The sequence below is a fragment of the Eumetopias jubatus genome, unplaced genomic scaffold, assembly GCF_037043125.1.
Source record: "Eumetopias jubatus isolate StellerSeaLion01/CBP00866 unplaced genomic scaffold, mEumJub1_p1.0 scaffold_12, whole genome shotgun sequence".
NCBI classification, from domain to species: Eukaryota; Metazoa; Chordata; class Mammalia; order Carnivora; family Otariidae; genus Eumetopias; species Eumetopias jubatus.
The window spans coordinates 103691473-103715983 of NW_028274818.1; the positions used below are offsets into that span (position 1 = coordinate 103691473).

At 45.7% G+C, this 24511-nt stretch overlaps 1 protein-coding gene and 1 long non-coding RNA gene across 2 annotated transcripts; both read right to left on the reverse strand.

The window, feature by feature from the left end:
• Positions 1-184: 184 nt before the first annotated feature.
• On the reverse strand, positions 185-22254 carry LOC114214303 (uncharacterized). Its single transcript, XR_003610396.2, has 5 exons — positions 22176-22254; positions 12611-12690; positions 11073-11363; positions 2954-3046; positions 185-271 (listed from the first exon to the last, which is right to left on the reverse strand). It is a non-coding gene; the product is annotated as an uncharacterized LOC114214303 (long non-coding RNA).
• On the reverse strand, positions 656-1765 carry LOC114214302 (mucin-3B-like). The gene has a single exon (XM_028109829.2). It carries the CDS (start codon positions 1667-1669, stop codon positions 743-745), a length of 927 nt encoding a protein of 308 aa, XP_027965630.1. The 5' UTR covers positions 1670-1765; the 3' UTR covers positions 656-742.
• Positions 22255-24511: the final 2257 nt, after the last annotated feature.

Sequence of the window (24511 nt, forward strand, 5' to 3'; positions counted from 1 at the left end):
GGACCCATTTCCATACATGAAGTAGTGGGAGAGGCAGGTGCTATTGTAACTGATACAGATTCTGGACATGGGGTGGTAGAAGAAATAAAACAGGTGGTGGTTGTTTCAGTAGCAGAGGTCTTTAGAGAATATGTGACTGGAGACGTTCTTAATAGTTTCAGATGAAAAAGGAGTAGTGAAAGCAGTAGCAGAAGAGCCTGTATTTTCCATTCTAGAGAGAGGTGAGGATGTAGAAAGAGAGGTCGTGGTGGTGGTGAGCACTGAAGTTACACTGGTGGAGGATAGAGAAGACAACATTATTGTTGTGGATATTGAAGAAGAGATAACAGTACCAAAAGAAGTAGTTATTGCATTTGTAGATGTACTCAGACTAGGGAACGATAATGTTGGAGAAACACAAGAAGTACTGGGTGGTATTGTGGGGGTGGGTGTTTTTACCAACATTGTAGTAACAGTCATGGCTGTTTCTGGGGTAGAGGGAGTGGGCGAAGTGGCTGTGATCGGGGTAGAGCTTGAAGTGTTGGTGGGAGTGGTGATGTCAGTTGTGGCCATTGTGACTATAGGGGTGGATGCAGCCCTGGTACTAAGGAGTGTAGTAATCAAGGTGGATGAAGGGGTAGTGTTTATGGTCAAATTGGAGACTGATTCTATGGTTGGGGCAGGTGGAGAGGACAGATGCATACCCATGGCTGATGTCAAGGTATTGGTGGTCACTGGAGTAGAGGAGGTAAATGTCAGAGAATCAACTCTTTTTGTGGGAGTGACTGATGATGTGGTTGCAAGAGGAGAAGTAATCTCTGTGGTGAGAGACTGCGTCCAAACAACCCCAGTGGGAGTTAGTGTGGTTTTTCCAGGTGGATGGGGCATGAGAGGGTGTGACAGTCATCTTGTGTGTATATGCAGTAAATGTAATAAAGGAGGGTAGCCCAGTGGTCGGGGATGTTGTGTGTGTGTCAGTGGTAGTGGGTGCTGGGGTGGATTCAGCATTTATGTGCCATGTATCTGTGCCTGTTGCATATGAGGTGGTACTCTCTGTCTGTGTGGTCCCAGTACTGCTGGTAGACATGGGAGAGGAGCCTGCAGATGCAACTGGAGTGTCTGTAGCAAAGGTAGGAGGTGGAGTGCTGTGCGTACTTGTGGGCATGGCTGCCATAGTAGGCATTGTGGTAGAGGTTGTGATGACACTGGATGATATGTCTGTATTTTGGACAGTGGGGATAGATGGGATGATGTATGTGGGTGTTGCCAATATGCTGGAAGCAGTGATTGTGGAGGTGAGGTCAGTAATGGTAGTCAATGAACCAGTGGTAGCCCTGGCTGTAGGGGTGATGGTTGTCCGTGTTGAGATAGGCATGCCTGTACTAACAGAGGATGAGTTTATGGCGGTGGTTATCCTCGGGGTTCCAGTGGTAGAGGGAGTTGGGGTTATTGCTGATGTGGTTGTGCTTCCTTTAGAGTAGATGTTTGAAGAAGTGACACCTGGGGTACTATGTGGTATTGCAGGAGTGGGTATTGTTACCACAATCGTGGTAGTGGTTTCTGGAGTGGAGGCAGTGGGCAAAGAGGCTGTGTTCAAGGTGGCCCATGGTTGAAATGTTGGCGGGAGTGGTGATTTCAGTTGTGGCCACGGTGCCAGTACTAGTGGGAGATATAGGGGTGGACGTGACATGGGTTGTAGGGAGTGTAGTAATCAAGGTGGATATAGGGGTAACGTTTGTGGTCCAGCTGGAGACTGGTTCTGTGGATGGAGCAGGTGGAGAAAACAGACGCATACTCGTGGCTGATGTCAAGGTACTGGGATTCAGTGGAATAGAAGAGGCTGATGCTGAAGAATTGACTGTATTCCTCGGCGTAATTAAGGACGTAGTTGAGGGAAGAGAATTAATCTCTGTCATGAGAGACACTATGGAAATGTCTTTTGTAGGAATAAGTGTAGTTTTCCAGGTGGTCATCTTGCCTGTGTGTGTAGTGGCTACAGTAGAGGAGTGTGGTTCTGTGGTTGTGAATGTTGTATAAATATTGGTAGTAGTGGGTTCCAGGGTGGGTCCAGAGGTGGCGGATGTGGTGGAAACCATTGTGTTTGTTGGAGTGATTGATGATGTGATTGGAGAAATCGAAGTAATTCCTGTTGTGAGAGTTTCTTTAGGGGTGTCACTCCCCAGAACTAGTTTTGTTTCCATAGAACTCATTGTTTTCAAAGTAATTGGTGTACTGAGTGCAGCAGTCACTTCAGTAGAAGCAGATATACTTTGCGTTGTAGGTGTTGTTAATATATTTGTTGATGTGGGATCATGAGTGGTGGCAGTTGCTGTTCTGAATGTACTGGCAGTGTTGGGAAATGAAGCTGTGGTTGTAATCAAGGTGCTACTGGTGATGGGTGAAGAGTTGTTATCAGTTACGATGGCTGAGATGTTCGTGGCAGTTAGAGAAGGGGGAACAGAGGTAGGAGTGATGACTGGGGTCAGAGACCTGGGTGTATAAATGCTTGCTGTGGTCTGGCTAGCCCTTTTTGTGGTACAAGTTGTAGAGAATATCAGAGTATGGAAGGTTGTGTGGGGCGTTGAGACAGAGGAAGAGAGTAGGGCCATGGTTGTGGGAGTTTTCCCCAGAGTGGTGGTGGTAGTGGGAGGAGAGGTTATGGCTGAGGTGAGTCTCTCAGTGGTGGTCAGGGTCATGCAGGTGGTGGGGTAAGTGGTAGTGATTATAAGGTTTGTGGGATTGATGCACTTTGTGGTGCTCCTGTAGACAATGAGGGTGGGTGGAGTGGTTTCCACCTTGAGGACAAGCTTGGACATTGGGATTGTTGAGGTGTTGGACTTGACTGTAGTTTTGAGCAATGCCTCAGAAATAGGTTTAAAGTGAGGGGAAGTGGTAGGAGTGGTAAGTGTGTGTTCCCTACTGTTGGGAGCTGGAGGGGCCCTGCTGGGAATGCTGAGTGGCCACCGTGCCGCACCTTTGGAGCGTGGGGAGTTGCTGAGAGCAGTGTGAGCTGCTTCTGCTCTGGGAAAAAGCTCAGTAGAGGTGGATGCAGCCATGGGGAAAGTGCCTATATTGAGGATAGAAGAGAGGGATTCATTTGCAGATAGCGTTGACACCATAAACACCATGTAGCTTATTCACTACCCCATTTTCCAGATAGTATCACAGAAAGTAGGAAGATCCATTGCTTATCCCTCCATCAGAGGCAGTTTGGGGCTAGGGCCTTTCAGGTTCTGAAGGGGATGCCCTCAGTCCTTTGGCCCCTCTTCTGAGTGGGGACCTTCCAGCCCTCGGGATGGCTGTGCTGAGCATGCAGGTTCAGCTGAGGGTCCTTGCACCTCACCCCTTTCTCCACACATACATGTTTCCCTTACTCTGCTCCCTCCTCTTCCCACCTGCTGCCCCAAGTCCCCGCCCTTTGGCTTTCCTCTGCCCTTTTCCCTGTGACGCACTGCTGTCTGGGCTGACTCTCCTCTTCCAGGAGAACCCCACCAAGTCTGGGCTTGGGGGTCTAGGGGGGGAACACGTCATGGACACTGGAGCCATTGGGTCAGAGAGGGGAAAATTGCATAGAGAACAGCAAAGGGAAAACCAGAGTTTGAGGCTCAGACTCTATTGAGTTTGAGGGACAGGGAGAGAGGACCACACTGACAGGCTGAGGGACAGGACAGAAAAGGAAACTTCCAGAAAGTGATAAGTCAGAAGGTAGGCATGGCTTCGGCTGCCTTCGGCTCAGGTCATGATCCCAGGGTCCTGGGATCGAGCCCTGCATGGGGCTCCCTGCTCAACAGAGAGCCTGCTTCTCTCTCTCTCCCTCTGCGACTCCCCCTGCTTGTGGGCTCTCTCTCAAATAAATAAATAAATAAATAAATAAATAAATAAATAAAATCTTAAAAAAAAAAGATAGGCATGAGTTCCAAAGACCTTAAGGTTTAGCAGTGAGTGTTAATAAAAACAGACGTATTTTCTATCACCCACTCTATTTTGGCCACTGGGTTAATTAGTTTACAAACATGAACCGCTCACTCTACAGAGAGGGAGGGGAAAACCTGTTCTCCTTACTCCCTCTCCCCCTTGTTCTTCCCTCTCTCCATCCTGCCCTTAGCATGACTTGGGCTGAGACCCCATAACCAAAGCCATGGGAGCAATGCGGCATTCAATCAGAAGTTATTTTAATATCTGAGGATCTGGGCCAGGTCCTAGAAAAGAAGATACAGATGGCCAGTGGAAATGATCAAACAAAAGGATGTTTTGACACAGCAGATTAGCAACTATTAGGAAGTTTGAGTCCCTTCAGTGTTGGGAAAGGTGTGAAGAACACACACTCTCACCCAGCTGGTGGGAGTGTAAGTGTGTTGGGCTGCTCTGAAAAGGCCATTTGGTGACATCTATTAAAATTTTAAATGCATGCTCAAGGACCCAGTAATTCGACCACTGCGTCTCTGTGTTCAAGAAGCACTTCACAAAGGTATTCACAAGGATGTTTATTGCCATCCAGCTTATTGTGATTCCAGCAGAAATTGGAAACAACCCAAATCTCCCTCAGTAGGAATCTAGAATGACTATGGAATCATCACACTATAGACTACCATGCTTGAATCAAAAGGAAGAGCACCATAATGGAAAGACTCTCAAAATGGCTTGTTCAGTGAAACCAAGAGACACAGTTTTGTTAAAACACATACATATGTATTTCCTATGACTGCACACACAGACACACGGGTAAGTGCATTCAAAATTTGAAAGAGGGCGCCTGGGTGGCTCAGTTGGTTAAGCGACTGCCTTCGGCTCAGGTCATGATCCTGGAGTCCCGGGATCAGGTCCTGCATCGGGCTCCCTGCTCGGCGGGGAGTCTGCTTCTCCCTCTGACCCTCTCCCCTCTCATGCTCTCTCTCTGTCTCATTCTCTCTCTCAAATAAAAAAAAATTTTTTGAAAGAAAAAAAAAAGCTCACCTACCCCAATAACAAGGGTAAGATTAATTCAGAGAAGCGAGAAGGAACTAGGGTTCAGAATGATAGTCAGGGAACATTAGCTCTATCTGTAGTTTTTACTTTTTACTTTGACAAAGATTTCTCTCCCTGACCAAACTCTGACAAGCCTCCCCTGAGCCCTGTTTCCAACTAATCCTCAGTCCTGGCCTATAAAGACTTGAACAATCACTAACACAGTTCTAAGAGCTCAAGGCCACATACTTAGGCTGACCCCAGCCTCCCTTAAAGTGCCTGCCTGAGAAAACTCAAGGCTTCCAAAAGAATTTACTATTTGTCCCAGCAAACACCTGAATATAAGGCTTCTGTCTCCCAGCCTCTGGGGAAGGGTAGGAGCCTAACTTTAATAAGCACCAGTTAGCAAACCCAAATGGGTTTCACATGGACAACATCCCCTACCCTTCCTGTAACTATTCACTCCCCCAGTCCCCCGAGCCCTGCTCCCTCCCACCCCCCTCCCTCACTCTCCCTTGACCTCTGTGCAAACCAGATTTCAGTTCATGCTGAACTCTTTCCTATTGTAACAGTATGTTACTGATTAAAATCTGTCCTCAACTAGGGTCTGGCTTTGCTTATCCTTGACAATTTGAAGATGATGTTATGCTTTTGAAGGTAATGTAAAAGAATTTAGAAGAGGGTTCTGGGAGCACTTGGGTGGCTCATTTGGTTAAGCATCCAACTCAATTTCAGCTCTGGTCATGAATTTGTGGTCATAGGATCAAGCCCCGCATCTGGTTCCCTACTCCGTGGGGAGTCTGCTTGAGATTCTCTGCCTCTCCCTCCCACTTGTGTGCTCTCTCTCTCTCTCTCAAATAAATAAATAAATCCTTTAGGAGGAGGAGAAGAGGAAGAAGAAGGAAGAGGAGGAGGAAAAGTGGAGGAGGAGGAAGAGGAAGATTTCAGAGAGATGGTGGAGCAGGAACCAGGAATCCATCTCCCCACCTAGACGACAATTGCAATTGCACTAGCAAAATCTGTCTGATGTAACATACTTTGGTCGCTGATTATAGCTTCTGATCACAAAGGTTCAAACAAAGAGGCAGCCATTCTTATAAGCCCTTCCCCCTCCATTTGAAATGAATTCCAGGGGATTTAAAAGGCTGACCTCCTTTTTCCTCTCCTTCAGTTTTTGCTTTTTCCCCCTTTGGGAGTTGCACGTTAAAGACTAGGACTTTCAAAAACAACTGCATATGTGGAAAAAATTAGAAAGTGACCAAGCATGCTCAGGGAAAGAATCAGAACAAACCTCAGAAGACCTTAGTTATACCTTATGCCCATCTTCAGCACAGAAACACCCTACAATAACCAACAAAAACAATAAGCAAAAACTCTGGGGAAGGAGGAGAATCTGAGTTCCAGAGTTACAACACTATTAGACTCAAATGTTCTGTGTCCAATAAAAAAAAAAAATCACCAGGCATACAAAGAAACAGGAAAGTATGGTCCATTCAAAGAAAAAAGAATCAAATAGAAACTATTCCTGAAGAAGACCTAATAGAAGATATACTAGGCAAAGATTTTAGAACAACTGTCTTGAGGATGTTCAAAGAACTAAAGGAAGATACAGAGAGAGTAAAAAAAAAAAGATGCATGAACAAAATGGAAAAATTAATAAAGAGACAGAATCTAAAAAGAAATCAAAAAGAAAGAGCTGTAAAGCACAACAACTGAAGTGAAAAATTCATTAGAGGGATTCAAAGGCATATTTGAGCAGGCAGAAGAATCAACAAATTTGAAGATAGGATCATGGATTATTAAATTGGTGAAATGGGAAGAAAAAAGATTGAAGAAAAGTGGATGGAGCCTAAGGAACCTGTGGGACATCATCAAATGGAACAACATATGCATTCTGGGAGTCCCAGAATGATAAGAGAGAGAAAGGGGCAGAGAGATATCTGAAAAAATACTGGCTGAAAACTTTTCGAATTTGATGAAAGACATAAATATAACCATATTTATATATGATTATATATAACACAAGCAGGGGGAGTGGGAGAGAGAGGAGCAGGCTCTCTGCAGAGCAGGGAGCCCGATGTGGGCCTCGATCCCAGGACTCTGGGATCATGACTTGAGCCGAAGGCAGACACTTAACAACTGAGCCACCCAGGCGCCCCGACAAAGAGAGAATCTTGAAAGCAGCAAGAGGGAAGCAAATTGTCAAATACAAGAGATCCTCAATAAGTTTATCAGCAGATTTCTCATCAGAAACTTCAGAGGCCATGGGGCGCCTGGGTGGCTCAGTCGTTAAGCATCTGCCTTCGGCTTGGGTCATGATCTCAGGGTCCTGGGATCGAGCCCCACATCAGGCGCCCTGCTCAGCATGAAGCCTGTTTCTCCCTCTCCCACTCCCCCTGCTTGTGTTCCCTTTCTCACCGTGTCTCTCTCTGTCAAATAAATAAATAAAATCTTTAAATAAATAAATAAATAATTTAAAAAAGAAAGAAAGAAAGAAAGAAAGAAACTTTGGAGGCCAGAAGACAATGGCTGATATATTCAAGGTGCTAAAAGAAAAAAACCTGTCAGCCAAGAATTCTATATCCAGTAAACCAGTCCTTCAAAAGTGCCAATCAAGACATTCTCAGATAAACAAAAGCTGAGGGAGTTCATGACCACTGACTTGTCCTTCAAGGAATGCTCAAAGGAGTACTCCAAGGTGAAGGTAAAGGACACTAGACATTAACTCAAATCTGTATGGAGTGATAAAGATCTCAATAAAGGTAAAGAATTGGGCAATTATAAAAGCTACCAATTTTGTAACAGTGGTTTGTAACTAACACTTTTCCACATGATTTAAGAGACTACTATATTTAGGGGCACCTGGGTGGTTCGGTCACTTAAGCATCTGCCTTCAGCTCAGGTCATGATCCCAGGGTCCTGGGATTGTGCTGTGCGTCGGGCTCCCCATTCGGCAGGAAGTCTGCTTCTCCCACTCCCTCTATCTCTTTCCCCTGTTTGTGCTCTCTCTCCTTCACTCTGTCTCACTCTCTCTCTTGAATAAATAAAAATTTTTAAAAAGAGAGACTAATATATTTAAATTAGAAAAAACAATTATTAGTGTAAGAGCTAATTAGTGTAACTTTGGTTTAAAACTCCAAAACTTGTTTTCTACATAATTTAAGAGACTAATGCATTTAAAAGAATTATTAGCTTGTGTTTTGGGGCACACAATGTATAAAGATGTAACTTTTGTGATATCAACAACCGAAAGGGGTGGTAACATAGCTATAAAGGAACAGAGTTTTGTGTGTTATTGTAGTTAAGCTGGTATAAATTCAAATTAGAGTGTTATAACCCTAGGACATTAAATGCAATCCCTGTGGTAACCACAAGTTATAGACTACACACAAGCTATAGAAAATATACAAAAGGAAAGGAGAAAGGAATTTAAATATTTCACTACAAAAAAAACCCCACTAAACATAAGAAAGTAATGCAGAAAATGAAGGATCAAAAAAAGCTATAAGGCATGTAGAAAACAAAGAGCAAAATGACAACAGTCCCTTCTTATCAGTAATTACTTTAGATGTAAATGGATTAAACTCTCCAATCAAGAGACAGAGATTAGCAGAATGGATAAAAACTCTTGGTCCACCTATACATGTCTGCAAGAAACTTGAACTACAAAGAGGCAAACAGGTTGAAAGTGGCTGCCAAAGGCTTGGGGAGGAAATGGAGATCTGTTATTGAGTGACCATAGAATTTCAGTTTTACAAGATGAAAAGAGTTACAGAGATGGATGATGGTGATGGTTGCCCAGTAATGTGAACATACACGTAGGGTAATGCAGGCTGCTGCCCAGGAAAGTGGAGTCTATCATGGAAGCCCCATTCAGTCAAGAAATGGATGTCACATATGAATTCAGACCAGAAGGTGACATCAGCACCAGCACAGGGTGACACAGTTATGTGGTGCTTCCGTTCCAGGGGAACTGAAGAGTGCAGGAGGCCCAGAAAGCTTGGAGGAGGCAGAGATAAGTGTGGGAAGGACTAAAGTCCAGGGGGGAATATTTGAAGGCAGAGGTCAAAGTGCCACTCATCACAATTGGGGGTTTCTCTTTATAAAAAAGAATAAAGGGCGCCTGGGTGGCTCAGTTGGTTAAGCGACTGCTTTCGGCTCAGGTCATGATCCTGGAGTCTCAGGATCGCCAAGATGCTGGAAACAAGGCACAAGATGCCAAGGACACAGATGTGAATGGACCCCCGTTGCAAGGGGTCACCAGGTTCCTGGGGAGATGGATCTCAACCCAACATCAGGTTCCCTGATTCCTCCCCATCCACGCTTTCAATTTCTTCTCCCTCTCCTACACAAACTTCTTTCTATTCCAGCCAATAGGCTTCTTTGTCTCGGGTTCTCCTACCTTCCGGCCTTTGCCTGAACTTTTTCCCACACTAGGACTGCCCTGTCTGCCTCCCTTTCTCTTTCCCTCAGCCTGTGAAAATCCTACCCATTCTTCATGGCTTTGCTTCTTTCTCTCCTCCACCAGGAAGCCATGCGTGGTCAGGAAGCTGACCTCTCCCACTCTTGGAATGTAATGGTGCTTACTGCTGACATCTCTCCCGTGGCACTTAATTATCATTTAGTGGCAGGTATTAGTTATCTGAATGCCTGCCCAGAAGGGGGAGGGGAAGGTGACACCTTGTGCACCCTGAGCTGGGGCAGTGGCCACTTTGCCCCTGGAACTAGCAGAGCCCCACCTGACTAACAGAGGAGATGGTCAATCTAAAACTGCTGGGGGAAACGCAAACCCAGGAAAATACAGGCTGGGACCGTCCTTCAAAAGCCAAGGTTTAAGGACAAAGTGTAAAGATAAGGTCAGGGGCAGGTCACTCCTTTTCTCCTCACGAGTGAGTCAAGCTTGCAGGAAAGTTTAGGACAAGTGTGCTCACCGTCCCCTCCACCGCGTCATAACCTGAACTGTGGTAGCAGTTATCATGGATGGTGTCAGGTGATAGGAGTCAGGGTGCTGACCAGAGTAGTCTCTGAAGTCATGATAGGTGGGGGAGGGGGCATCGATTTGCATGATGGCAGATGAAAAGCTGATACTTGGCTTTACAGTAAGTGGGAGCCAGTGACGGTTGGCATATTAGTCAGGAGAGCAGGCAGTGCTGAGATAAACAATCCTAAAGACTCAGTGGCTGGCAACAGCAGACGTTTCTTTCTCACTCATGCTACTTGCCCATCCCAACATCTGCGCTGTTCATTCAGGGACCCAGGCTGACGGAGCAGCCCCTATCTGGGACACTGCCAGTCTCCTAGCAGTGGGAAATGACAGATGGCAAAACCATGAGCTGCCTCCTAAAGCCTCTTTCCAGACATGACGTCGCATACCTTCCACCCACATTCTGTTGGCTAAAGCAAATCGCAGGGTTGCCCTGAGTCTGATGGACAAGAACGTAAAATCCTTCATCGGGGAGAGGCACCACACATCTGATGCCAGGCCTGCTCTCAGTGGCGCGGGGAGATCTAATCCATCCCAGGGAGGGAAAGCAAACATACTGAACAATAACACAACCTACCACAGCTGGGATCCTGGCAGTAGCTATGGTTTATGCTAATCAAGCCCCATCAGTGAGGCGCCTGGATGGCTCAGTCAGTTAAGCATCCCACTCTTGATTTCGGCTCGCGTTGTGATCTCAGGGTCGTGAGACCGAGCCCTGGCTTGGGCCCTGCACTGGGCGTGGAGCCTGCTTAAGATTCTCCATCTCTCTCCCTCTCCCTCTCCCTAGGCCCCTCCCCCCACCTTTGTCCTCTTTAAAAAAAAAAAAAATTTTTTTTTTAAAGAGGCATCAGTGACATTGGCAGACAGGATCAGACCCCTGGTGGGTCTTTCCTTTCCTTTTCTTTTTTTGGTTAAGATGTTATTCATTCGAGAGAGAGAGAGAACGAGCATGAGAGAGCGAGAGAGAAAGAAAGAATACGAGTAGGGGGAGTGTAGGAGAAGTAGGCTCCTGCTGAGCAGAGAGGAAAGTCCAACAATAGAGAAACTAAGCACTGCAGTTCTGTTTGAAAAGTGGGGAGAGGGAGGGTCCCCCCGGAACTGAGGAGATTTGACAAAGTGCTCATGGAAGCACAGGAAGTGAATACTATCAGTGGGAAGGACTTACTTTCAATATTGGGTCCTGTGCCAACACAGGAAATGGTGTGAGAAGCAGAGATGGTAGCACCTGGTGACATGTCTGGGCACTTCATAGAAGAGATAAGACAGTGATGGAGGGACGCCTGGGTGGCTCAGTCGTTAAGCGTCTGCCTTTGGCTCAGGTCATGATGCCAGGGTCCTGGGATCGAGCCCCGCATCGGGCTCCCTGCTCGGCGGGAAGCCTGCTTCTCCCTCTCCCACTCCCCCTGCTTGTGTTCCCTCTCTCGCTGTCTCTCTCTGTCAAATAAATAAATAAAATCTTAAAAAAAAAAAAAGCGATGGAAAGAATTTTAGTACTGGTGGGAGCTCGTAGAACACTGATCTTTCACATCTTAAAGTGGGGTAATATTGAGGATAACAATCAATTCACAGAAGAATATATACAGTTTGACTCCAAAAGGCTAATCTAAACAATATTTTGATTAGGACTCCACACATGTAGAGCAATGCTCTGAAGAAAATAAAAGTAATCATTAATACAAAATTCAGGAGAGAGTTATGGTGGAGGAAAGAGGTGTATGCAATCAGTGAGAATCATCTAGGGAGTTCTTAAAGGATGTGATGTTCAATTTCCGAGGCTGGATAGTGGGTACATGGATGTTCTTTTATCATTGTTCTTTAATTGTGTGTGTGTGTGTGTGTGTGTGTGTGTGTGTTTTCCACACATTCACATGAGTAATATATTACTCAATCAAAAATAACCTAAGGGATAGACAGTAACATAACACATTCAAAATAATCAAATAATCAATCAACTGAAGGCAAAAACAAGACAGAGATGCTCATTGAGAGTTTTAGCTAATGTAATGAGACAAAAAATAAAAAGAAATACTGGGCATAAACAATAAAAAAAGCTAAATGACCTGATTTTGGCTAATGAAATTGTTATGTAATTTCAAAATCCAAAAATGCTAGTGGGCGGGGGGAATACTATATTAATGAGAGACCTCGGGGCACCTGGCTGGCTCAGTCAGTAAAGTGTGTGACTCTTGGTCTTGGAGTTGTGAGTTTGAGCCCCACATTGAGCACAGAGATTACTTCAAAATAAAATCTTTAAAAAAGATGAGAGACCTTGGGGCACCTGGGTGGCTCAGTCGCTAAGCATCTACCTTCGGCTCAGGTCATGATCCCAGAGTCCTGGGGTCAAGCCCCACATCAGGCAGGAAGCCTGCTTCCCCCTCTCCCACTCCCCCTGCGTTCTCTCTCTGTCAAATAAATAAAATAAAATCTTAAAAAGAAAGATGAGAGACCTTGATAAGGTTTATATAAAATATAAAATATATATTTATATAAAATAAATAATTTTCTCCATTCTATAAATAATCAGCTAGACATGGAAATTGGAAGAAATGTTCCATTCACAATAGAAACAAAATGGAAAACTATTTAGGAACAGATTTAACAATGAAGAACTCATGCAAGATTTTATTCAAAGGCATAAGGCAAGATCTAAACAAATGGAAAGGAAGTACCAAGATCTTGGGTATTAAGATTTTTACGGGGTACCTGGCTGGCTCAGTCAGTAGGGCCAGCAACTCTTGATCTCAGGGTTGCAGGTTCGAGCCTCATGTCGGGTGTAGAGATTACTTAAAAATAAAATAAATAAAAGATACTTACAATAAAAATATGTCGTCTCCCAAAATTAATGTATATATTTAATGTAATTTTGTATTTTTAAAGATTTTATTTATTTATTTAAGAGAGAGAGCATGAGTGGGGGGGAGGGGCAGATGGAGAGGAAGAAGCACATTCCCCGCTGAGCAAGGAGCCCATGCCCAACTCCATCCCACGAACCTGGGATCATGACCTGAGCCGAAAGCAGATGCCTAACAGACTGAGCCACCCAGGCGCCCCATTTAATGCAATTTTAACGAAGACACCAACAGAGTTGAATTTTCTTCATGGACACAATTACTTTAAAGTCCAGGTGGGTGAATAAATGTCTAAGGATACACTGGAAAATTGTGAAAAATAATTGTGAGGAGGCTTGCCTTGTCATATATTAAAATTTACTACAACAAAAAAACAAAAACAAAAAATTAAAACAAAACCCAAATCCACATTTTTTAAGTTTTTTAAAAGCATACCATAAAATGACTGCAATCGAACAGTATGATGTTATGATAAGAATGAGCAATAGACCCATGCATGAAACAGAATGGAAAAGTCTGAAATAAATCCAACCATTTTCACATACAACAAAGGTGAAATTTAATTCAGATGAAAAGATGGTTTATTTAGGGGCGCCTGGGTGGCTCAGTCGTTAAGTATCTGCCTTCGGCTCAGGTCATGATCCCAGGGTCCTGGGATCAAGCCCCACATTGGGCTCCCCGCCCCGTGGGAGGCCTGCTTCTCCCTCTCCCACTCCCCTGCTTGTGTTCCCTCTCTCGCTGTGTCTCTCTCTGTCAAATAAATAAAATCTTAAAAAAAAATCTTTAAAAAATTTTTTAAAAAGGTGGTTTATTTAATAATGCAACTGAATATCCACATAGCAGAAAATAAAATTAGATCTTTATCTTACAACATTAAATTTTAAGGCAAACTCAATCAAAAACATAAGAAAAAAACTCTCTAGAGAAAAATCTAGGAGGCTCTTCATATAACTTTGGAGCGGAGGAAATTATTTTAATCAAAATGAGAAACCCAAAAAGTACAAAAGTAAAATTCCACATTTCTACTACATAAAAAAAGCAACAATAGAAAGTAGAAAAAGAATAGACTGGGGGAAATTTTTGCAATGTGGATGACAGATAATAGGTTAGTATCTGTAATATACAAAAGGCATTTATAAATTTATATTTAAAAAACACAAATCGGGGGACGCCTGGGTGGCTCAGTGTAAGCGTCTGCCTACACCTCGGGGCATGATCTCAGGGTCCTGGGATCGAGCCCCACGTTGGGCTCCCTGCACAGCTGGGCGTCTGTTTCTCTCTCTCACTCTCCCTCTGTGCCCCCCCAAATAAATAAATAAAATCTTTTTTAAAATAAAAATAAAAAAAAAAACAAATCGGGAGCACCTGGGTGGCTTGGTCAGTTAAGCGGCGGCGAACTCTTGATTTCAGCTCAGGTCATGATCTCAAGGTCCTGGGATGGAACCCCCTGCTGGCCTCCATGCTCAGTGGGGAGTCTGCTACATGATTCTCTCTCTCCCTCTCCCCACCCCTCGCCCCCCCCCACTGTCTCTCTCAAATAAATTAATCTTTTTAGAAAAGCACACAAATTGTTCAACCCTATCCTCATGGGCACTGTATATGTAATGTCTCCAAAGATGCTTTCAGTATCTTAACAGTATGCTTTTGTTGGTTATTTAAATGTTCTGTAGTATGTTTGTTTTGTTGCATTTTGTGATTAAGACATAATTGACATACAACATTATATTAATTTCAGGTGCACAACATAATGATTTGGTCTATGTATATACTGATGACGGGCAGGTGACTGGGCTGGAGAGGGAGAGGTTTCAATGGCTACACAGAAGGGACTGGACCCATACAAGCTGCTAGCCCCAAAGGCAGCTTTGGGCACCAAGGAGGACCCTAACTCAGTCCCCATCTCTCACCAACAAGTGAAAAGTAGGTTGCATCCGTAAGGAGGACAACACTGCCATTATCCGCTCTGGCTGCACAAAAGTGAGACCCAGCGATGCCCTAGCTATGGAACCCATGACAAGCTGGGGCCCCACCAGTTGCCCCACTGAGCCTTGGCACTAACTTACTCAAAACATGCGGTTTTAAGTTTCTTCTTTCCAGTAAAGACTAGCCATTGCATTGGCTGCTTTTCCCACAAAATAGATATATGGATATAGATCATAAAATGATTACCACAATAAGTGTAGTTAAAGTCCATCCCTACACCGAGCTGAACAAATTTCGTTCTTGTAATGAGAACTCTTAAGGTCTACTCTCTTAGCCACTTTCAAATATGAAGTACATCATTGTTAATCATAGTCACATCTCCAGGACTTACTTATTTTGTAACCAGGAGTTTGTACCTTTTAACCCACTTTACTCACTTCACCCAGCGCCAGCCCCCACCTCTGGCAACCACCAATCTGTTCTCTGTATCAATGAGATCAGTTTTGTTTTGATGGTTTTTTTAGATGCCACATATAAGTGAGATCATATGTTACCTGTCTTTCTCTGTCTAAGTTATTTCACTTAGCATAATGGCCAGAAGGTTCAGGCGAGTTATTGCAAATAGCAGGATTTCCTTCCTTTCTATGACTGAACGGGTGTGTGTGTGTGTGTGTGACATTTTCCTTATCCATTCATCCATTAATGGACACAGGTTGTTTCCATGTCTTGGCTACTGTAAATACTGCTGCAGTGAACACGGGTTACAGATACCTTTTCAAGATAATGTTTACTGTTTCCTTTGATAAATCCCCAGAAGTGGGATTGCTGGACCATTTGCTGAGTAGCAGAGACCATAAGCAGCCACTCAGGTTTTACTTCCTAAGTTACAGTCTTGCTGCTTCCAAAGTTGGCTTTGGTTTGGTTTGGTTTGGTTTCTGGTTGGAGAGGTTACTCGGGTAAAGCACATGTTTTCTCCTAGCATTATTCGTGGGGTACCTGGCTGGCTCAGTCCGTAGAGCATGCGACTCTTGATCACAGGGTTGTGGGTCCAAGCTCCACGTTGGGTGTAGATATTGCTTAAAAAAATAAGATCTTTTTTCTTCTTTTTTTTAAGATTTTGTTTATTTATTTGGCAGAGGGAGAGAGCACAGGCAGAGGCAGAGGGAGAAGCAGGCTCCCCACTGAGCAGGGAGCCTGACACAAGGCTCGATCCCAGGACCCTGGGATCATGACCTGAGCCGAAGGCGGATGCTTAACCGACTGAGCCACTCAGGCTCCCCTTAAAAATAAGATCTTAAAAAAAAGAAGAAGAAGAAATTAACGCACAATTCACCTTTTGCCTTTGGAGGACCTCAGTTCTTGCTGAGTTTGAGGTTTGGTTTTCTTGGGTTTTTTTTTGTTTTGTTTTGTTTTTTTATCCTGATATCTAGATCAACCTCCAACTCAAACCATGTTGGTAAATGCTTTTGCACCCAAATCTCTGGAATGTTTTAGAAAGCAAAACTGGTTTTTCCTTGTTGGTGATCTTAAAAAGTATGCTTAGCAGTTTTATTTACTAAACTAAAACTTAATTAAAATACTATTAAGTACTATTCTTTAACTGCAATCTTAAGTATCGACAGTATGTCATCTTAGTGAATTTGTTTAACTGTGTATTTTATTTTGAAGTAAAATCTAAGATAAAATATATACTATACACATAGAGACCTAGAAAACTTAGTTTGTGGAGCACAATGTTGGATCACTAACTGTTCTGGGTAACATTTATGTAACATTTTTCTTTCCTAGAAACTGCTTTTATAATGTAGTTCTACTTTGATAATGAGAATGAATGCATATTTTTAAAAAATATTACCAGGTCCAGTACTATTCTTATACTTTATACTACAGGGAATTTAGCCCAGTGAGTTTTAAATAAAACATTGTTGATTGGACTATTACAGCAAATTCTTTTTTCTCAAGCTCACATGGACCGTTCACCAAGATAGACCACATGGTGGGCCATAAAACACACGTTAACAAATTTAAATAGAAATCATAAACGTCTGTTGTCAGACCAAAATGCAATTAAACTAGAAATCAATAACAGAAAGATAACTGGAAAAATCCCAACATATGTGGAGATCTAACAACATACTTCTAAACAACACACGAATCAAATAAGAAATCTCAAAAGAAACTTTAAAATATGCTTAACTAATGGAAATGAAAACACAACTTATCAAAAGTTGTGGGATGCAGCAGAGACGGTGCTTAGAGGGAAACTTACAGCATCGAATGCATTCTTTAGAAAAGAAAGTTCCAAAATCAAAGAGTTTAGAAATGAAATAATGACACATCTTACAACTTGAACATTTTAGATTCAATGGAATATGGTAGAGCAGACAACGTTCTCTGATCTTATTGCAGTAAGTCTGGAAATTAATAACAAACCCATTAAAAAATAAACCCGATCACCTGGAATTTTAAAACCCTTTCTTAAAAACTCGAGACAAAGCAGAGGTATAAACCCAAATTATGGAGCATCTAGAAAACAGAAATAATGAGAAGAATACACAAAAGGCCATGGGATACAGCTAAAGCAATGTTCAGAGGAAAATTCATAGCATGTAAGTAATTACATCAATAAATAAAAAATGAAAAGAAATGAATTAAATATCCAACTCAGAAAAATGAGGGCCCTTAAACAAATGAAAAGACGCCGAAAGTCACTCATAATAAGAGAAATACATGAACCATGAGAGACTATGGACTCTGAGAAACAAACTGAGGGTGTTAGAGGGGAGGGGGGCAGGGGGATGGGTTAGCCTGGTGATGGGTATTAAGGAGGGCACGTACTGCATGGACCACTGGGTGTTATACAAAAACAATGAAGCGTGGATCACTACACCAAAAACTAATGATGTAATGTATGGTGACTAACAACATAATACAATAAAATTTAAAAAAGAGAGAGAGAAATATAAGTTAAAGCTATCCTGAAATACCATGTGCCTCTTTAATGAGTCACAATTTGGAGGAAGGGGGAAAGAAGAAGAAGAAGGAAAGAAAAAAACCTAACAGGCTGTGTTGGCAAGACTGTAGGAAACCTGTAACTTTCATTGCTAGAGCAACACAAGTCTAGGAATTTATCCCAGGATCCACTTGCAACACTGCAAAAGGATTTATGTACAAAGTTTATAATAGCAAGTAAACTGAAAGCAATTTAAGTATCCCTTAGAGGGGGGCAAATTAAATTGGGTAATGTCCATGCAATGTAAAGTATGCAGCTTTTCATTAAAAAGGAGGAAAACAGGAGCACCTGGGTGGCTCAGTTTATTGAGTGTCTGACTCTTGATTTCAGCTCAGGTCTTGACCTCAGGGTTGTGAGATCAAGCCCGGCATCAGCTCTACGCTCAGCATGGAGTCAGCTTGGGATTCTCTCCTTCTGCCCCTCCCCCGATATCTCTCTCTCTAATAAATAAGTATTTTTTTAAAGGTGGAAAATGGGGCACATGGGTGGCTCAGTTGGTTAAGCTTCTGCCTTCAGCTCAGAGTCCTGGGATTGAGCCCCACGTCGGGCTCCCCACTCAGTAAAAGTCTGCTTCTCCCTCTCCCTTGGCCCCCTCCACCACGCTCGTGGTCTCTCTCTCTCTCCCTCTCAAATAAATAAATAAAATCTTTTAAAATAAAAAAAAAAAGGAGGAAAACAAGGAAGAATGAAGAAGTCTATGTAGCAACGTGGAACTATCCCTCGGTTACATTGTTTGGTTAAAAAAAAATGTCCAGGTGCAGAAAGAGAAGATGCTACAATTTATGTGAAAATATGGGGGGGGCGGAGCAGAAGATATCTATTGCCAATAATCCCAAGGCACAACCAATAGATACCCCCGCTTTTAGGGATGAGAACTGGGTGTCTGGGGCAGGGGTAAGAAGGGGACTTTGCACTTTATACCTTTTGAATTTTATGAATTCACTAACAGTTCAAATAAATAAAGTTTAACTTCAAAAGAAATCCCCAGCCAGGAAATAACTTTTTCCCCCCCTTCTGAAATCCTTCAGCTCTCACTTCTGGGCATCTCATTGGCCAGCACTGCAGACATGTGGGGGTGCCCGGGAGGGGAGGGGAATAGTATCACAGCTGAACTAAAGGAGGGGGAGGTCTTGTCCTAAATCCAAAGAGCCCCAGAAGCTTCAAGCTAATCCATCTGTCAGTGACCCAAACCCTGCCCCCCACAGTCCCAGCCCCTCCCTTGGCCTGGTATAAGTAACAGGTGCTGCCCTACCCCTGTTATTGAGACAGAGCCCAGCCTCTCGGCCCTGCCAGCCCCCCTTCCTCGCAGAGAACCAGATGCACCCCACTTCCCCCATGGCTTCTCCAGAGTATACCTGCTCCCCACCAAGTACAGGCTGCCAGGGAGAGAAGAGATACCCAGCAGCCCCTCTGACAATTCAAAGAAGTGCACATGTCGGGCGCCTGGCTGGCCCAGTCGTTGGGCATCTGCCTTCGGCTCAGGTCGTGATCCCAGGGTCCTGGGATCGAGCCCCGCATCGGGCTCCCTGCTCCGCGGGAAGCCTGCTTCTCCCTCTCCCACTCCCGCTGCTTGGGTTCCCTCTCTCGCTGTGTCTCTCTTGGTCAAATAAATAAGATCTTAATAAAAAAATTTTAAATAATTAATTAATTTTAAAAAAAGAAGTAGTACACCTGTGCTGAGAATCAGGGGCTTCTGCCTCAGGCCAGGGCGGGAGAGGACAGGTGGGGTGATAGAAATGACAAAGCACCACCCAAGGGAGGCAAGGAAGGAGAGGAAGGCTAGATAAATGGGGGCGTGGAAGGAACTAGAATGCTGCCACCTCACAACAAACGTGTTCCACTTTCCTCCAACCCCAGGGTCCCTCTGGATTTCATGCTCCCCACCCCCGCCAGCCCTCCAACCTGGAGAAGAGGACTTAGGGGACAGGGTGCCCTTCCCCTTCAGTCTTGATCATGAAAATCATGGAGGCCCAGGAAATGGAGTGGTCTGGGTGGAAGGGTTTCCAGAAGTGGCCCCGGAGATGGGAGGTGGTCAGGGAAGAGTCGGGGAGAGGGGGCCTGGGATTGAGAGGTCCTTGTGCCAGGCTGTGGGTCCAGGACAGAATGGGGAGCCTCAGGAGGCACTAAGCTCCTCTGGCCACGGTGGAGGCTGGGCATTCCACACCCTCAGGCCCTGGCCTGGCTCAGGAGGGCCGTATCTCACCGTTGGGACAGGTGTCTGGCTATGGGAGTCCGGTGAAGGTATGAGGTCCCAAATGGGGAGGAGGACGGTCCCCTGGAGACTGCGGAGACCGTCACACATCCTTCTTCTCCCCCAGAGCTGGGTGTTCTGCACCTGCTCTCTTCATTCAAAATGCTGGAGCAATGCCCAGCACCTCTGGCCCAGACCTGAGTGAGGCCCGAGAGGGTGGAGGGACAGAAGGGCAGTGGGGGGAACAGGAGGCAGGGACAAAGCTGTCCAGGAAGCACAGGAGACCTGCCCCACACTTTTTCTTGTCTCAAACTCTAGGGGTTAATTTTCTGGAAGGCACAGATAAAAAAGTGAGTGACTCCAAAGCCTGTCAACACTATCACAGGTCAGAGTTCTCATGCAGGGCCACCACGTAGCCACTGAGGAGGAAGTAAGCAAAAACTTAACTTCTCCGTGCGTCAGTTTCGGTTTCCTGACTGTTACGTCATAAGGATGAAAGAACAGGTGCACCCATCCCACTGCAAGGCTGGAGCCAGAATTCAATGGGATGACACTTAGCAAAGCGTTCATGCCAGCAGCTGCTAAACTACAAGAGCCCAGTAACGCTACCGTGGACCTGACACTGGGTCTGGGCTCCTTGCCAACTGCACTCTGGTGTCCCCAACGGTGTGGATATTCACCTCGGGGCTCCACCTGTCTACAGGACCGCTGGCCAAACAGCCAATCTTGCAGCCAGCCTACACTGTCCCCAGGCAAGCTGGGGGATCCCAGACACACCCTCCCCACCTTTGCACCACGTGTGTGTCGGATGCTTCCTGTCGCTGCAACCACAGCCAGGTTCATCCAAGGGGAACGTCCACTTTGGGATGGCTCTCCCTGGCTGGCTGATACCTACAGGGCAGCCCGGAGCGACTGGCAATGTTTTCAGGAGCTCCCTGGGTGTCAAACATAGAGAGAACCTAGTGCGACCTCACCAGCTGCTTCTGAGAAGTCATCCAGCGTGCACTGCTAACATTTCAACCAAAGCCAGCATCAGCATAGGCTGGTGCCTGTGTGGAAACAGGATCAGAGCAGACTGCGGGTCAGCACACCAGAGAGCCTGTCAGGTGGGCGCTGAGCTCTCCTCCAGGATCCTGAGTTCCTTTGAGGTTCTGACCCAGGGCAGATAAATGGTAAACATGGGGCTAACCGCACTCCCGGTGAATTACAGCATACAATTCACTCCTTTTGGACCATTACAGCTCCTGTGCAGAGATCAACCTGAGAACTGCGCTGATGTCTGTCATTAATCAATCTGGGGCACAAGGATAATCATATTGTGCCCATACCCTATACCCACTCGACCCTCTCCCCAGCCAAAGATGGGGTGAGGATAAGCCAAAGGATGTTTGATGAACAGCATGGGGAATACTGTAAACTGGTTACATATTTAACAGAATTGTGAAAATAAAATGAGTCTATCCAGGGATGCCTGGGTGGCTCAATCAGTTAAGCATTTGCTCTCGGCTCAGGTCATGATCCCAGGGTCCTGAGATCGAGTCCCACATAGGGCTCCCTGTTCAGCAGGGAGTCTGCTTCTCCCTATGCCTGCCATTACCCCTGCTTGTGCTCTCTCCCTCTGACAAATAAATAAATATAATAAAATCTTTAAAAAAGGGGGGGGCGCCTGGGTGGCTCAGGCGTTAAGTGTCTGCCTTCGGCTCAGGTCATGACCCCAGGGTCCTGGGATTGAGCCGCGCATCAGGCTCCCAGTTCAATGGGAAGCCTGCTTCTCCCTCTCCCACTCCCCCTGCTTGTGTTCCCTCTCTCGCTGTGTCTCTCTCGGTCAAATAAATAAATAAAATCTTAAAAAAAAAAAAAAAAAGTCTATCCAGAGACAGGCTAAAAGTTGGGTGAAATGCTCAAAACTAGAAAAAAAAAGCGGGGGGAGTACAAATAGGATGGATGGGTGATTCCGAGCAGGAATCATGCATAACTACGTAACTTGGATCGCGTGTGAATTTTAGCCCAACCTGCAGAAGGGGTCAGAGGATGGGGTGGAGAAAGGGGAGGAGAGTCTCTTGCATAGCTCACGCTCCCAACTCTTTAGGTCAACGACCCCGCCTGATGGGGATAGGGACAGTGGCTTCACCAGGAGCCCTCCAGCCTTAAGTGGGGAGGGAATCCCCTGAGGACATCCGGAACCAATGTCCCTACCTTGTTCTGCACGCGGGAGCGGTGGGAGGACCCGGGTCGGGGCGCTGCGCCGCCAGAGCCGGACCGCCACCCTCACCCCCACCCCAGCACGCTCACCGGTCACCGCCTTGGCCTCCCCTCCTCTGGCAGCTCACGACGAAGACTCTCGTCGCCACCACCTGCAGCAGCACCAGACGGAGCCGCGGCCCCGCCAGGCCTCCGCGCAGCGCCCTCCCGCGGATGGCTCGAGAAACTGCGTTTCCGTGGAGAAGCAGCTAGAGCAGAGGGGGTCACAGGTCACTAAAATTTTAGGACGTGGCGGTGTTCAAGAGAGAAAGCGCGTGGGGGGCGTCGTCCCCGAGTTGAGACATTTTAGAAGTGTGTTTCAGTCCTGCACAAAAAGAGGCAAAGGAAGGCATTTGGCAGAGGATGGCTGTTCCCAGTACCTTCTCCCTTTCCTCCCTTGGCTGTATTAGAACAGCCAAATTGTAGGTGAGTACACAGTCTTCCAGAACAAAAGCTACATCTCTGAACTTCGGGCATAGCCAGTTATGACCTCAGGATTAAGTTCTGGCCAAAACAATATAAACCGAAGTGCTGTGTGTATGATTGATTTCCAAGAAATGTCCTTAAAGGGAGAAGTGATGATCTTTGTCAGTCCTTCCTCCTGCCGGCTGGTTAGAATGCAGATGTGATGACCGATGCACCAGCAGCCACATTACACCACGCAGTGGAAGCTACCCGCCGAGGATGGTTAAGTAACACAGTTCTGTGCAAAGTAAACTGGTCCCTGACGCTAAGGGTACTCTGCCCATCCTATGTGGTCTACTTCTGTATCTCTTTTACATAAGAGAGAAATGGATTTCCATTATATTTCATTCACACCATTATTGTTTGGTTTTCTGTCTCACATAACTGAACTGAATCCTAACCAACAAACAGAGGAGATAAAAATCCTCTTTGCCGGCAGAAGTGGAGCAAGGATGTAACAGAAGTAGTGGTCCCTTGTGTTAACAAAGGTTTAGGAGAAGCTCAAGGTAAAAAGAGGACTGTTCCTGAAATTTCTATCCATTTTTAAGAACAGGCTCAAATCCTTGACCATCTCCCTTCATAACCAGAGGGGGTCCCTGTTAGTTCTTGTGCCTGATGACTGCCCACAGCACCTTCTTCTGGTCCACACAGTCTCAGGAGGTCAGTTTGGACTGACTGTGGGGACACCTAGTCCAGCATGGCTCCTCATGTGATCCTCAGACCACCCTCATGAGACTACCCTAACGACTTGCTAAAACTGCAGACTTTAAGGACTCTGCCCAACACCAGATGGATCAGTCCCTCCAGTGGTCCCCATGATTCCGACAGACACTCAAGTCCAATCCACCATTTTACTTGTGGGGAAACTGAGGCCCAGGAAAGGGGTGGAATTCTCCAGAAGTCTGACAGCAGAGCACTAGGCAAGAACCCACTAATCAGGTCCCCCAGTCCAGGGTTTACTCCAATGCCATGTGAACCCTCTGTCCTGGCTCTCTCAGGTGGTCCCTTGCTAATTTAAAGACTGAGATGGGACACGATCTGCACGGCCTCCTCCATCCTCACAATCCTGGGACAAACTGCAGGCTGAGGATACACCTGTGGCCCCTCAGCACATCTCTCAAATTTGCTTGCAGCTGCAGAGCCCCAGCCACACCTACTAAGCAGGAACAGGACCTGCCTGCCCTCGGACTCCATGCAGACTTGCAGATTCATCTGCCTGGACATTCAACTGACCCCTCCCTGAGCCAGGGCCTGGGGAAGCACATCAGGGGCTCTCCAGAAGCAGGACACCCTCCTGGGATCCCAACCTACGCCCTACCAGACCTGCTGCCCTTCCTCCCATTTCCCCCGTGCAGCCCTGCCCTGCCCTCCCTGTGCCTGGGGGATGGGAAGGATGGTGTTGACATAAATGGCTGCATCTCTTCCTGCCCCAGATTCTCAAGCATCCTCAGATGCCCCTTCCCCCTCCCTCTCCTGCTGGCTGAACTTCCACTGCCCACCCCCTCCCCTGGAAAGAATAAAGCTCTGACTGCTCAGAACACTGCACGACCTGTTTTGCCCTTACCTCCCATGGATACCCCACAGGTACTGCCCCACTGATGCCATGCCCAAGCAGGCGGGAACTACCTTTGTCCTTGCTCTCAACTCCAGCCCCTGCAGACACAACCGAGCACCTTTTCCCTTGGCAAAATCCGTTTACTCCCACCCAGCTGAATATAGGGTCTTTTTCCCTGGGAGATTCCAGCCCATTCTGGATGCCCTGTCCTTGACTCAAAGGCGGGTCCAGTCTGAGGTCAGCATTGACCTCTCCAAGGAGGTCTCTGCTGGGCCAGCTCCTACAGCATGCCTTGTCCTTTCACCTTCTAAGCCATGTAAGGTATCACTAGTTCATAACTACCTGGGCTATAAGCTGTCTCTATCCT